Genomic DNA, 14,482 nt, shown 5'->3' on the forward strand with positions numbered 1-14,482 from the left:
TCTTTATGTTTCCTTGCTTTTAAAACCAGAGTCAGTAAATCTGACAAAGTCTACATAATTATTAAATTAATGCAAACATATTTCTATTTAAGCAAATAAACACAAGTTTTTTTAATGGTGGGTACTAATAATCCTGCTCATCATTATTTGTTTAGTTGTAGGGTTACTGGTGTTTTGTTACTGACAGCTTTAGGCAGCAGTTATTCCACAGAAACATGTTTTCTTGTTTTATTTACAGAGTAAAGTGATGTTTTAGCAGCTTTCTAACCGGAGGCCATCCTGTCAGCCGAGTCTCAGGGCGGCTTCATTTATAGAGGCGCCAGCAGTGAACCCTGAAAGTGTGACCGTTTCAGGATTAGCTGCTGGATCCCTCTAAAGCCTGTCAAAGTTACGTGCAAATCTCATTGATAAATATATATACAGATGGAGATATCTGAGAACTCGCTTTTCTCATCGCTGAATATTAATGTCCACGGGGTGCGCGGGGAGGTTTAAGCCACCTAAACTCTGTCCTCTGTCATTGTTCCAGGCCGTTAACCCTGAAAAGTCCACCGACTCAGCGCCTGCAGGCGTCGCTGCAGGTGAACAAAGCCTTGCAGGTGAGAAACGCAAATAAAAAAAGGCACAGCAGCCAATTTTAGCTACAAATTCACTCAACTGCACAATCTAAGCTAACAAAAATTTAGGAAAAACTGACCTGTTATTGAAACTATACACCACAAACCAAACAATCTATGAGCAGTTACTACTCAGTTTAGGGAATTTTACTCAGAAAGTAATCATTGCATGTAAATCAAGCATTCAAGATGGCCACCACAGTTAAGTAAACTTATCAAACACAAAAATGGCGGTAACTCAGCCAGTTTTACAGATATTGGGCTAAACTTTGGTGTGGTAGTAGCTGAGACTTGTCCTCAGCGCATACTCTGAGCACTAAATGATGGCTGGAGATATGATTAAAAAACTGACCATTAACTATTAGAGTCAATTCTGGCTGTCTGTTAGCAAAATATCTCACAAACCACTGAATGGATTTTAATGAAACTCTCAGGATAAAAGTCATTGAAAAGAAATCTGCAACTGATTAACTTTTTAAGCCAATTATTCAAGCTACCTGCCACAGCTAGTCTACGTCTGCAACTCAGTCAATTTTACAGATATTGAGCTCAAATTTGGTGTGGTAGAACCCATGAGCTAACAGATCTCATGAGATCATGCGTAAAGTCAAAATAAGGCTTGACCAAAATGGCTTTAACTTCATTTCTCATCATTGAATTCGCTTAGTTTAAAACTCTGGCAGCAGTCGACGTGCCCTTCAAGGAATTCTAGGCCTTTAATTTTAAACATGCTCCCCTAGTTTTAAGAAAATTTTTAGTTTGTTAATAATTAGGCTGTTTTTATGTTGCTGCACAGATACAGAGCTCAGGAGAAACATCTTGAAATCATTTTGTAAATGTCAAAATAAAGCAGCGGTAGAGAAGATTCCTCCAGCTCCCACAGCTACGATACCGAACATCTTTACAAAATAAAAGCCCTGTTTCACATCTGCGGTTTATGTTACGTCCGGTCTCTGTGAGTTCCACGCAGAGATCTGTGGGAGTGTACGGTCAGGATTTCAGCGTCCTGCGGAGTCAAAGAGACGTCTGTGTCATGAGCTGGGCCGCCATTGTTGATGCACTTCACACTTGATACTTGGCTGAAAGTGAACCCAAACCTGGCCATGGTCACCATGAGTCCACGCCGGCCCCCCCGCCTGGTGCCATGCAACTGTCAGCCGTTTAGCGTCAGGATTAACCACAGTTGTTGCTACGTGTCAACACGGCAATGAACACATGCTTAAGGTGGTGGTGGGGCAAGAAGATGGCTTCAAGTCTGCCGAAGGTGACACAATGAAAATTAAATACCTCTAAGGACTGCGAGGGACAAGTACCGACAGGGTGGGAATAATCTCCTGCAAGTTGTGGTTAAACATCCAAAGATGCAGATTTTTCTTTTTTAGCACAAATATTGTAGTATTAACAAGAAAAAAGGCAGAAAGCAACAAACGTGAAACTGTTTATGTGCAGCCTCTAAACACGTACAAGTCATCAATCAACAAAAAGTACAAAAATTTTCTCTAAGGAGCAAAAGTTTCCTGGAATTTATATTTCTTCGTCTTGTTTTTGGATTTCCAATAAATCCCCCCCCCCCCCCCCCCCCCCCCCCCGCTGTTAAAGAACTGTAACCACACCTCCGGTGTCTGCCGCCATTTTATTCAAGACGAGCATTAAAGGCAACACCATAAAGTGTGAAGAAGCTTAAGTTTGAGTCAATGATGTTCAGAGACGTGACTGAAACTCTCGGCTGATCCAGCAAGTTCAAAAATCAAAAGAATTTTTTTCTCATCATAAATATAGGTGGTATTTAAGTCAACTAATTCTTTCTTTATTTTTTTTTTTACAAATTAAATTAAAGAAGTAGTTTTTTAAACTGCATTGTGTGGACTTCTTATGAGCAGTCAGTACCTTACATGCAGTAGACAGCAGTCAGACTGATCTTATTTGGAGAATCAGGGAGAAGTTCAGCAGTTTATTTACAAGCAGTCCAGTCATCAACAACAACTCAGTGAAGAATATATTATTTTTGCTACCTTTAAAGTGTGTGTGTGTGTGTGTGTGTCTGTTTGTCTTTTTAGCAAAATATCTCTTGAACCACTGAACAGATTTCAATGAACCTCACAGGAAGTAACCATTGGACGTACATCTACAACTGGTTAACTTCTAGGGTACTTCAGTTTAAGATGGCTGTCTCCACAGCTAACTGACCATAGCAAAAACACACAAAAAAAGCTTCAAACCTGTCCTTTTTACAGACGTGAAGCTAACATTGGCTCCTACCACCCCACAGATATTGACTCAAAGCCAACCTGTACTCAGAGCACCAACAGATCACAGATCAGATCGAGCAAGATCTGATTTTAAAGCTTTGGGGTCGGAGTTAAACTGCAAAATATCTCCTGGAGCACTGGATAGATTTAAATGGAGGATCTCTTTTAGAAACCTTTCAGGTGTAAGAGTGTGACATATTCATTCCTTCAAGGAATACTTTCATCATAAAAGCAAACACAGCATGTTCCTGGTGATAAAAGGATGTCTGCCTGACTTAAACTACAGAGAAGAAGTGTTGGTCAGAGAGATGCAACAACTCACACGGTTCTGTAAACCAAATGTTGTTTAGTAATAAAATACCAAAAAACTAAACTGTCTCACAGAAATGTTCAGCTGTTTGAGACGATGAGCAGTCTGACTGCTATCTACTGCAGGTAAGATACTGACTGTTCATTGACTGCACAACTCATTAAGTCATACTGTCCACCTAAGCAACACGTTTGAACATCTACAAACATCACACCCTGTTAAAAAAACAACATTTTCTTCACAGATACTTTAGAGGAAAAAAAAATTAAATCTCACTGTCTGCTGCAGCCGATAAATTCTCCTTCATCATAACAAAGATAAAGACTGAGCTGAAAATATTTGGCTCTTAAAATAAAATAACAGCAAAGGTTTCTTGTTGTCTCATCAACCCCCTCATCCTACAGTATTTGGTTACTTTATAAAAAAAAAATCTGTTTATTAGAAAGAAAACAAAGCAAAGACAATACCTGTTTAAAAATATAGCCAATTATTGCTCTTTATTTATATTAAATCATAAAGTTCTGTGCACATAAACCACAAACTAAACCTGTTTATGTAACAATAAGGCAAATTTATAAAAAGATATGAGAAAAAAGCTAGAATTTTACAATTAACCTCTAAAAGCAAAGGAACTGTAACTATTTATTCATACTTCAGGAGTCACAGTTTATATTATTGGCTCATAAAAAGACAATATAACAACATTTGCTGCTTTCCAGTCCTGTCATGAACTGTAGGCCTGGATTTACTGACCCTACAGCACAACGATAAAGACAAACAGTCCAAAAAGGACAGAATGTGTGACTCTGAATAAATCATGATTTAGTTTTTCTGTGATAATATCACATTGTCAGTGTTCTGCAGGTCAAATCTGGTTTAAAAAAAAAACAAAAAAAAGTCTCCTCTCTTCCTGCGAGTCGCTGCTGGAGTGATTTACAGCCAGCAGGTGGGACGGAGCAGTAAGATGAGCAAAGAGAAACGGCAAAAAGAGAGAAAGTATGAACGTGAAAATGATGTGACAAAACATGCTTACCAGGCTTCACTAATCTCTCTGACCACAAACATCACAAATAACCCCGACCCTCGGAGATCCTGGATATCTGATTAGATTTAACCAAAACGTCACACGGCAAGTTGCAACAAAAACCTTTTTTCAAGCTTTAGTTTACAGTTTTAAGATGCTGAGACGTGTTTGTGTTTATTAAACCAACAACAGCTAACAAACAGGATCTTTTCCAGGTAAAAAAAAGTCCAACAGGACCCGTCTGCACGAGACTCTCGCTTGTTTTTAGGTTTCAAAACCATCAAACTTTTAAGTCACATAAAAGAGATTAGAACTGAGGTGAAATTAATGTTCAATATCTGATGGCAACATATTCAACAAATCAGTCCTTGAAAGATTTCAGCCCAAACAAAGCTAATAATCCCTTTTTGTGTTATTTTTGTTTGTCATTTCCTTAATATACTGATATTGTCAAAGTTTAGCTCCAAGCATTAGCACATTTTCTTTAGAATGAAGCTATTTTTTGTATTTTGTCTACATATTAAACTACTAATTAAAGCTAAATAATACTTGTTGCATACAGTAACACACTAAATGCTGAAAAGTTATTTAAAAACATCAAGTCTGAACTTAAAGAAAAGAGTATTCTGAGAACTCTAAAGCTCCTAAGGCAAATTATTACAGTCATATAAGTGTAACTATGGTGTGTGTGTGTGTTAGCAGAATAAAAATAATATTAATTTAAAAAACCTCCCTGACTGTAGCAGATTTGTGACGACACACAAAGAAGAAAACTCAGCAGCAACACTTCTTAACTTAATGTTGATCTAAATTAAGCAGCAGGAAACAAATTCCATGTATGGAGCGCTGCTGGAAATAAAAGAAAACATCCCGATAAAAATCAGAGTTCACTCCTTTTCTTTTTTCTGGCTCTCTGGACAGTTTTGATCTAATAAATCCATCGATGACGCAGGATGAGACCAGAAGAGTCGACGCCGACAAATGCTGAAAATTTGATGTTCAGTTTTTAAGATAATTTACAAAGTTCATGATGTTCACAGATGATGTTTATAGAAGAATCTAACAAACTATTTGTGGTTAAAACACATTTATATATATAAAATTAAAGGTTTTGTTAAATGAAACAACTTTAAGCTGGACAAAGACAGAAATTTACAAGAAAATACTGAATTTGAATAATTCATACAGTTTAACTTATCTTTTAAAAAAAGAAAGCTTGAGTGGAACTATATATATATATGTGTGTATATATATATATATATATATATATATATATATATATATATATATATATATATATATATATATTAAATGAAGGTCAACAAACTTAATAAATGTGGATAAATTATGAAATGTTAACAAATTGAATTTAGTGAGTTTTACTAAAAAACACTAAAATAAATTTATGACATATAATCATCACACAATCACAAAATTATATTTTTTTATAAAAGGCTTATAAATTATTCCTAAATAGTTTTTAAAATTCATATTAAGGGAGATAACACAGCTGAAATATTTATTTTCCTTTTGGTTGATTTTATTCATTATAAGCAAATAAAACATTCATTTAAACCAGAACTGCAAGAATTAAATCTTTATGTTCATTTATATTTTGTGTTTTCATTCATAAGCTGTTTTCTCTTTTTAAATAAATACTAAATAACTTAAAGACTAGATTTAACATTGTGTTTAATTACGTTTTGTGAATTTAATGCATAATTAAAAATTTACAGCAACTTCTGCTTTTACTTACAAAATCTGCACTAATTAAATGAAAAGTTTAGAGACAAACATTTATTCTTCTTTTTATTTAATTTAAAGCTAGTTTCTAATATTACACACAGCTTGAGAACTCGCTGACCCTTTTCTCCATTTTTTTTCTTGTTCGAAATTCGAAAACAAAACTGAACATCTTCCTAAATCTGACTGATTTTGCTTCTCTCACTTCATTCTTTTTGTCACATTTCTAATTTCAAAAAAGTATATACGCAAACATCTGTGTGCCTCTTTATATTTAAGGAAATATCTAACATGTATATTTTTTTACGTACACTGCAGACAGATGTTAGGTTTTTATCGGATGAGTAAATGAAGTCCAGACATGCACATTTCCCATCACACACCTTTTTCCCACCCGTCAGGTTCAGTTTTCGCTCTTACCTCTGTAAGGGTTCGTTCATCTCGGGGGGGTATCCTCCACTTTGTCCGTTTCCCAGCATGTTTGTTTGTTCGGCCTTTTTTTTAAACCCACTTTCAGTCCTTTTTCAGTGCCTGATCCCAAACTCCCCGGCACCACCTGCAGCCTCTACACCTCTAAATACTCCCAAACACCAACCTCCTTTTTTTTTTTTTTTTTTTAATTAGCTGCCACAATCCAAAGACAGCAAATCCTGATGAGGCCTCTTGTTCTGTTTTTCTTTCTCTTCACTGGAGAGATGATAACAAGAACAGCAGCCGGGAAAGAGGCGACTACTGAGACCTCAGCTCCGCCTGAGAGGCAGCGGAGCCACTCTTCAGCAACTCTTATCACACTTTCCTCACTTCCTGCGGCTCTGAGCGCATGTAGATCAGGACATCGGAGCAGTGCCTCTGCCTGACTGAGTGGAGAGGGAATAACGGGAGGGGGGGTGAGCTCAGGGGACGGCAGAGGGGGGCTGAGTTAAGAGGGACCAAATGGGAGTCCCTGCTCCATGCGGCACAACAACAGGGACAAGAAAGTCCCTGCAGTCACCGCTGATTATCACCTCTGCAGTGACACACACACACGCAGACACACACACACTCGTGGCCAATGAAGGGATGCACGGAGCTTCTGGGAATGCCATCAGTCACTCAGTGGATGTCGGGATCAATTTAGCTGCTGAATCACTGGAGGAGTCCGGTTTCCAGTGCTGGAACACCGTGTCAGATTATTCACATTTTGGAACGGCCTGACAGCGTGGGTACGACTGATAATAAATCAGAATTTCTGGAAGAAAACAACGTAAACAATGCCTGATACACAACACCGAGCGAAGAGGCTGCTTGAGTTGTTGGACTGTTAAATCCAACGTTTGTGTTTCTGGCAGAGAGATTGTTGTTGTAACCGGAAACTGGATTGTCTCCCATGAGTGAGTCTGAGAATCTCAGCTGGACTTTCCTTCTCCAGGATGATGAATTACTGAAGGAAAACGAGACTTCTCCCAGAAAAAAACGAGACTTTTACTTCAAAACATCCGTTCAGAAGGATTGTCAAAAGGAGTTCTGCTGAAAAGTAGAGGTCGAGATGGGAGGTTAACAATAAATTTACAAAAATAAATAAACTAAACAACAACATATAAACCTTTGTATATAGTTTTGTCTAAAAATCAAAACAAATGCAGAAACGTAACATGAAATAAACTGATTTTATAAAAGGAATAATTACGTATTAAACCCAAGTAATGTGACACCGTTTAGGCTCATCTTTAAAAACTGTGTTCCTACAGTTTATACTTTTAATAAACTTTTCTAATCTCTGATTTAGGGGCCATTTTTCCACTTCAAAATATGTAAACATTTACTACAAACCTGGAGTGAAATGTGTGGACAGTGGTCAGGCTTCATTATTTCTATTTGTTAAAAAAAAAAAAAAGAAATCCCTAAAGTTGTCCTGATCGCAGAGTTCAGGTCGTCTTTAATAAAACTTGATGCTCTTCTAACATTGTGTCACCATTTGGAGTCGATAAAAGTCAACCTTTTATTTCCTTGTATTGTGAGAAGAAAATAAAAGAAACACTCACTCCACACACACACACACACACACACTTCTGGTTCTTCCGAACCATTTTCTGCTCGTTGGGTTTAAACGTCTTTTAAACAAACTATTCTGTCAAGATATACATTCTTTGAGTCACTCTTTTCTCACCTGGATCAGTTAAATCCAACACTTTAAGCTCTGAAGCAGGAATCTTTGCAAACTGAGGCATCTTCCTCATCAGGAGGCCTCCTCTTCATCACCTTACGTTATCGACGACTACGACTAAGAAGAAGAACATGAAAAATATCTGTGCAGACAACCTACTATCGCTGTGTGTTGCGTGTGTGCGGGCACGTGTGCGTATTCCTGTGACAACGCTACATAACAATCCCCCTTCCTGCACACACACACACACACACACACTTATTTTTGGCCCTGTGGGGAAAGCAGATACCACTGTAGGCTGAAGTGCTTTCTATAACGGTGTCTGGATAACTCAGCGTTAAGCGTGACTGTCACATTTGAACTGGATCTCCTGCAGTCTGTAAAAAATAAAAAAAAAAAAACATTTTGGGAACGTTTTGCCTTCTAGTTTCTTAGTTTAGTCCATATTGGGATTTCCAGCAGCAAATAAGAAGCCCCTACTGTTAAACGGACGACCATGTTTGAAAACTAGCGCCTACACTGCTGCTGATGGTCAAACAAACACAAAACCAGCATCATAGTCAGGCATCTGAGTGTGTGCCTGTGGAAAAAAACCCATTACCTCCTTCTAAGCATTCTGGGAATCTAAGTAAACGGCTCTCACAGCTCCAGAGGCGTGAAATAAAACCACACTTCCCACAGTTCCCTGCTGCAGCCTCGCCCTGCTAAGATTAGCCAGGCGGTGTGAACTGAGAACACACTGAAATGTGATTTGTCATATATAGTGCGGACAGCTGTGGTTAAAAAGCGGAGTGATGAGAAGTCGAATTTGACCATCAGGAGTGGCAACAAGAGGCCTCGTAAAGAGCTGACCGGTGATAAAGTGTGCGACATCTTAGAGCACCAAGATTTCAGCACGATGTCGTCCTAAAACGAGTCCTCGTGGCCTTTTTCATGTCGAATGTGCATGAGATTACAGGAAGCTGATGCACCGAGGCTTAACATTTCTCGGTTCAGCTTGAAGTGATGGGCTCTTCTCGTGTCACGCTCCACAGAGGCTGAGGAAGAGAAGAGAGAAAGAGAGAGGGACCCGAGCATCTTAAGAACAAACTTTACAGCCTTTCACTTCCAACGAATGACATTAATTTGGCCTCTGGCACTAGTGTAAAGAACCTTGGTGTTATTTAAAAAAAAATTAGGATATGTCTTTAAAACCAGTACATTAAAAATGTTCACAGGACCTGCATCATGTCACTAAAATTAGAAACATCTTGTCCCAAAAACATGCAGAAAAACTGGTCCAGGCATTTATCACGTCTAGGCTGGGTGTCCAAAAGACTCTTTAAAAAGTCTCCAGTTGATCCAAAATGCTGCTGCCAGACATCTGATGAGAGATCAGATTCCTCCAGTTTTTAGCTTCTCTCCACTGGCTTCCTGTCAGATTCAGAATAGAATTTAAACTCTTCCTCCTCACATCCAAAGCTCCATCTTGTATTAAAGATCTTCTTGTTCCATATTTTCCTAACAGAGCGCTTCGCTCTCAGTCTGCAGGATTTCTTGTGGTTCCTAGAGTTTCTAAAAGTAGAACGGGAGGCAGAGCTTTCAGTTATCAGGATCCAACTTCCAGTTTCTGTCCTTGAGGCTGACACCCTGTCTACTTTTAAGAGTGGATTTAAGATTTTCCTTTCTGATCAGTCCTATAGTTTGGGTTTCCTGAGCTCTCCCTTAGTTCTGCTGCTATATGTTCAGACTGCTGGAGGACAAATTGACCACATTTCCTCACCCTGCTGCTGTCTTTACTCACTCTGCGTCTTTCTGTGTTTGACAGAGACAAACACAGAAAGACTGGGCCAGCAGTCTTTCTGTGTTTGTCTCTGTCTCCATCCTGTCCTCTCAGCCCAGCCGGTCGAAGGCAGATGGCCGCCCATCCCGAGCCCGGTTCTGGTTCTGCTTCTGCTGAAGGTTTCTTCCTGTTAAAGGGTTTTTTTTCCTTCCCACTGTTGCCAACATGCTGATCAAGAAGGGAGACTGCGACGAAATGAAGATTTAAGGCAACCTGATGGCTTCCTTAGACAGATAACTTTGACTAAATGACATTTCATGATGTACTGAATGTATTGTATTATATTAGGAATGAAACTGACAGTAATTGGATTTATGATTTGGATGTGTTTCTTCTTTTATATATTGTGGACTGAGATGACTTTTGTTGTGAATTGGCCCTATTTAAATTAATTGATTTGAACTAAATTAAGAAACCAAATGTAGGAGGAAGTCAAGATCAGTAAACTTTATTTTATTGAGTTCCCAGAGACAGGATCTGGCTCTGAACAAATGACAGATACAAGAGGGGAATAGTCAATGAAAAGCAGGTGTAATGACGAGTAACCGAGACATGCTGAGGAAATCTAAACAAAAACAAATCCAAAAATTTAATTCTGTTCTTTTTATTTAGGAAGCACCAGTTAACAACCAGTAATTTAAAAAGAAAATGGGTCCAGTTCAAACCTCCAGCAGAATCAGAAGCAGACCCAGACCCAGGCTCAGGAAGGGCGGCCATCTGCCTCGACCGGCTGGGGAGTCAAAGGGCAGGACAGAGACACAGACATCAACCCCGATCAGGCGCAACATCCAAGAAAGACACGAACAAAAGGAGAAACCAAAGGTCATGGCAGCTCTAACCGGAAATAACAACATGAAGGAGTTTCTCTGCACCACTCTGAGACGGGACACTCCTAAATCTGATTTTATTGCACAGATGAAAGACGGAGGCCCTGGAAACCTGCCTAATGTGTTTGCTAAAAGACAAACCCTGGTCAGAAATAACCCCGGGGTTCCTTACATTAGTGCTGAAGGCCAAATTAATGCTATCCAGAGGAAGTGGCTAGACTTAAACGTTCAAGTCCAAAACCAACGACGTCTGAATTAAATCAGGAAGGAAGACATGGGGACAGTTTGTCCTTTGCACTAATTTCTTTTTTTTTTTTTTGGACCACAGAGCTCCTCCGTGTTAAAATCACCACTGTATTTTGTTACATAGGAATGAAATAAAAACAAATCCGCTGTAAAATAACACTTCGTAGTGTTTGTGAAAGCAACACTGCGCTGCACATGGAGCGCGGACCTTTTCCATGCGATCGGTTTTCAGAAAATTCTCCGGCTGCAGCTGAGAATGCCTCCCTGCATGAAGCTGAGCCTTCCCATGTAGAGGGGATGCTCAATTCGCTGAGGATTACAGCTGACATGTGTAAAACCAGTCCGTCTGCTGGTCTGCTGGTCTGCATTTGGCCTCGTTGCACTGAGGCCGAGCAGCCTGCAGACAGGCAACAAGGAAAAACACGTGACATGCTTATGTGCACGTGCAAATTAAAGGTCAAACAATGCACATTTCATGGGAAGACGGTATCCGCTTTTGTAGGGTTTGGCACAAAAACAGATGCAAAGAGTAGCGATGCTGATGAAGTTTTTGGTTGAAGCTGCAGAAAAAGGGGAGAAAAAAAAAAAAGAAGCGTTCCAACAATTTTAACAAAACCGCGCCGTTAATTTCACTCAAAGGTCATTTGTTGTTTCTTTTCCAATCCTGGTGAATCACAACTCCATAAAACCCAAATTATTTGTCCACACACAGCCACTGAGATCACTAACAACGCAAACAGACAAGAAAAGAGTTCACAGTTTGGTTACGGGCCCAACAACTGATATGACTTACGACCTCATAAAAACCAGCATTTAAAAAAGAAAATGTACAAAGACAGCGATGGCCTGTAAATTCCTGCGTTCACGACGGGGCCAGCAGTTGCATTATTTTATCGCCGAGCTAAAATTAAACTGTGCCACACACACACCCCTGCGCTGCCGCCCAACGGTCTTCGCCGACTTTCAGACAGCTGAAACTTTATGAACTCTCAGAGGTTTTATGGACCCGGAACGACACCGACACCCTCAGAGGGTCCTGAGCGAGTCCCCCGCGCGAACGGATCGAGTCTCAAAGCCAAGAAGCTCCGAACAGCTGAGATTGGAGGAGTTCGTTAACGAGTTCCCATTTTTACGCGCTCCAACAGCAGTTAGCAGAAAGTACCTGATGAGTCTTGTAAAAACTCAACGTCTTCATGCGGTTTATGTTTTAATCCAACGTCTGAAAGCAAAACACAACCTAAGAAAACGTTGAGCTCTATTTTAGGTCAACTTTTTTAATCAGTAAAGCAAAAGAAAGAGTTCTTGTATTAGTATAATCATCTCTTTTATGGTTAAAGTAATCTTTTGCAACCTTATTGTTTTTTAACTCGCCCTCAGCTTTCATTCACGGCATCGGAATCAAAAAACTTTTGAGAAAAGTTTAAAAAAAAGTGAAGACGACTGACCAAGTTTGTCTAAATTCAGCCAAAATTTAGAAATCAGCTCAACTTCAAATGCAACAAGATCTGATTTAAATCCAGAGTTCTGTGTAAAATAGGTGAGATTTTACAATTATTTGTAAATCAGAAACAGCTGGAGGAGCATTTTACAACTAATTAGGTCAACTGGTTGCAGGTCAGTAAGAGGAGCATTTTAGAGAAGCTGACTGTTGAAGTAAAGACGGGCAGAGGTTCAGCAGTCCGACACAAACTGAGGCTTAAAATGGTGGAAAATTGGGAAGACTTTGAAAATCTCATTATCTACAGTTCATGACATCAAAGGATTTCAAGAATCTGGAGAAATCTCTGAGCTCAAAGAACGACGGCTGAAAGGTAATGCTGGATGTTGGTGATCTTTGGGCCCTCGGGGGCCGCTGCATTAAAACCAGGTCTGATTCTGTTCTGGACATCACTGCGTGGACTCAGGAACACTTCCACAGATCACTGTCTGTAAACACAGCTCACCCTGTCGTCCACTAATGCTGCTTAAAGCTCTATCAGGCAGAGAAGAAGCCAGATGTGAACACCATCCAGAAACACCACCTTCTTCTCTGGAGCAGAGCTCATTTAAAATCAAATGAGGCAAAGAGCAGAACTGTTCTAACGATTTTTATTCTCCTTCGTATCCTACACGCTTTTGAATTGTGCCTGTTATGCCTCTCTGATGGTATGGGGGTGCATTAGTGCCTATGGCATTGGCAGCTTACACATCAATGCAGAGAAGTATTTATCCGGACCATCATATCTGCGAGGGTGGGAACAGAGAGACAGACTGACTGGTCGGGCTGACAGGCAGTGAAAAAAAGAGACGGATAAATTTGGTGCATCTGAAAGGAAAAAGATCAGTCAGACCACCATGAAGGCTTCACTCCTCTTCCTCTTTCTCTTCCTCGTCCTTCTCTCCTCTGCAGCACCTGCTGGACAACAAATTAACTTTCTGACTGTAAGAAAAAAAAACAGAGCCTGATTATAGGAGCTGGTATTTCTGTCAGATACTGAACTTAATGTTCTGGTATCAGAAGGCGGAGAGGAGGCCGGGTGGGTCTGTGGAGAGGGGAGAGAAGTTAGCAGAATGATAAACCTTTTAACTCAATCAGGATGTCAAGACTCAGGCTGTAAAAAAACCTAAACGCAGCAGAAATAAACTCTCTGAAACATACGGAACACGTCGGCTGTTAATGTGCTTCCCAGATTTTTTCCAAGCCTCGTCGTCTTCAGCAGGACGTTAGACAGCTGGGGAACCTTTTCAACCCTCGACTCGGAGCTCTGCCTGAAGATAGAAAGCCATTCACTCGGCCTTATGGAGAACGGAAACAAGCAAACACAAAATGCATCACCTGCTCGTATAAGACAGCTTAAAATCCTTTTTTAATGGCTGTCCCGTTGCAGAACGTTTCCCAGTCCTGGTGCTGCATGTTTTACAGGATTTCTTGCCTTTTAATAAAGAAGTTATTGATGAGCTGATGAACTAATTCATTTCATTTGAAATAAAATGTCTAACATTCCTTGAAAGAATGCATCTCGCCCACCGCCTTTCATGCCAGTGTTTAAAATGAAGTTTTTCTACATAAGATTTCACTTTTTTGTTTTTAAAGTTCATTTGTAAAATACAGCTTTGTAAAGGACCTACATGTCTTATTCGAGGCAGAGACCTGCTGCTGCTGGACTGTTTGTTTTAAAAAGGACTCGATGTTAACTAAAATCTGTTTAACTCCTTGAAAAAGGGGCAAGTCATCTGAAACATGTTGGAGTTTTTACCAGGTTTAATTTTCATTTTTCACATTAGGAGCGTCACTGCGTGTCTTTAAAATTGTCCCAGGCCTCCTGTACAAAGAACGAGTTTGCTGAAAAATCCCAGCTTTATGTTCTCGGTTCTCGGGGGTGAGACCGCTCTGACACGAGGCACCGGAGCGAGTTCTGGCGAGCTCCGCGGGCCGGGATGCTCTGGAGGTCTGTGGTATTACAGCTGAGATCTACGACACCGTCTCAGGAGGTCACAACCTTTCAGATACGCTGCCAGCGC

General features: G+C 39.9%; 1 protein-coding gene across 1 annotated transcript in view; it reads right to left on the reverse strand.

Annotated features, from left to right (window-relative positions):
• Nucleotides 1-6,972, reverse strand: part of rbm20 (RNA binding motif protein 20) — a 48,833-nt gene extending 41,861 nt beyond the window's left edge. The window contains exon 1 of the mRNA XM_017425681.3: nt 6,364-6,972. Coding sequence (XP_017281170.1) covers nt 6,364-6,422 — 59 coding nt within the window. The 5' untranslated portion in view covers nt 6,423-6,972. The remainder of the gene's footprint in view (nt 1-6,363) is intronic.
• Between the last annotated feature and the right edge of the window lie 7,510 nt (nt 6,973-14,482).

Source organism: Kryptolebias marmoratus, linkage group LG3 (assembly GCF_001649575.2).
Source record: "Kryptolebias marmoratus isolate JLee-2015 linkage group LG3, ASM164957v2, whole genome shotgun sequence".
Lineage (NCBI taxonomy): Eukaryota > Metazoa > Chordata > Actinopteri > Cyprinodontiformes > Rivulidae > Kryptolebias > Kryptolebias marmoratus.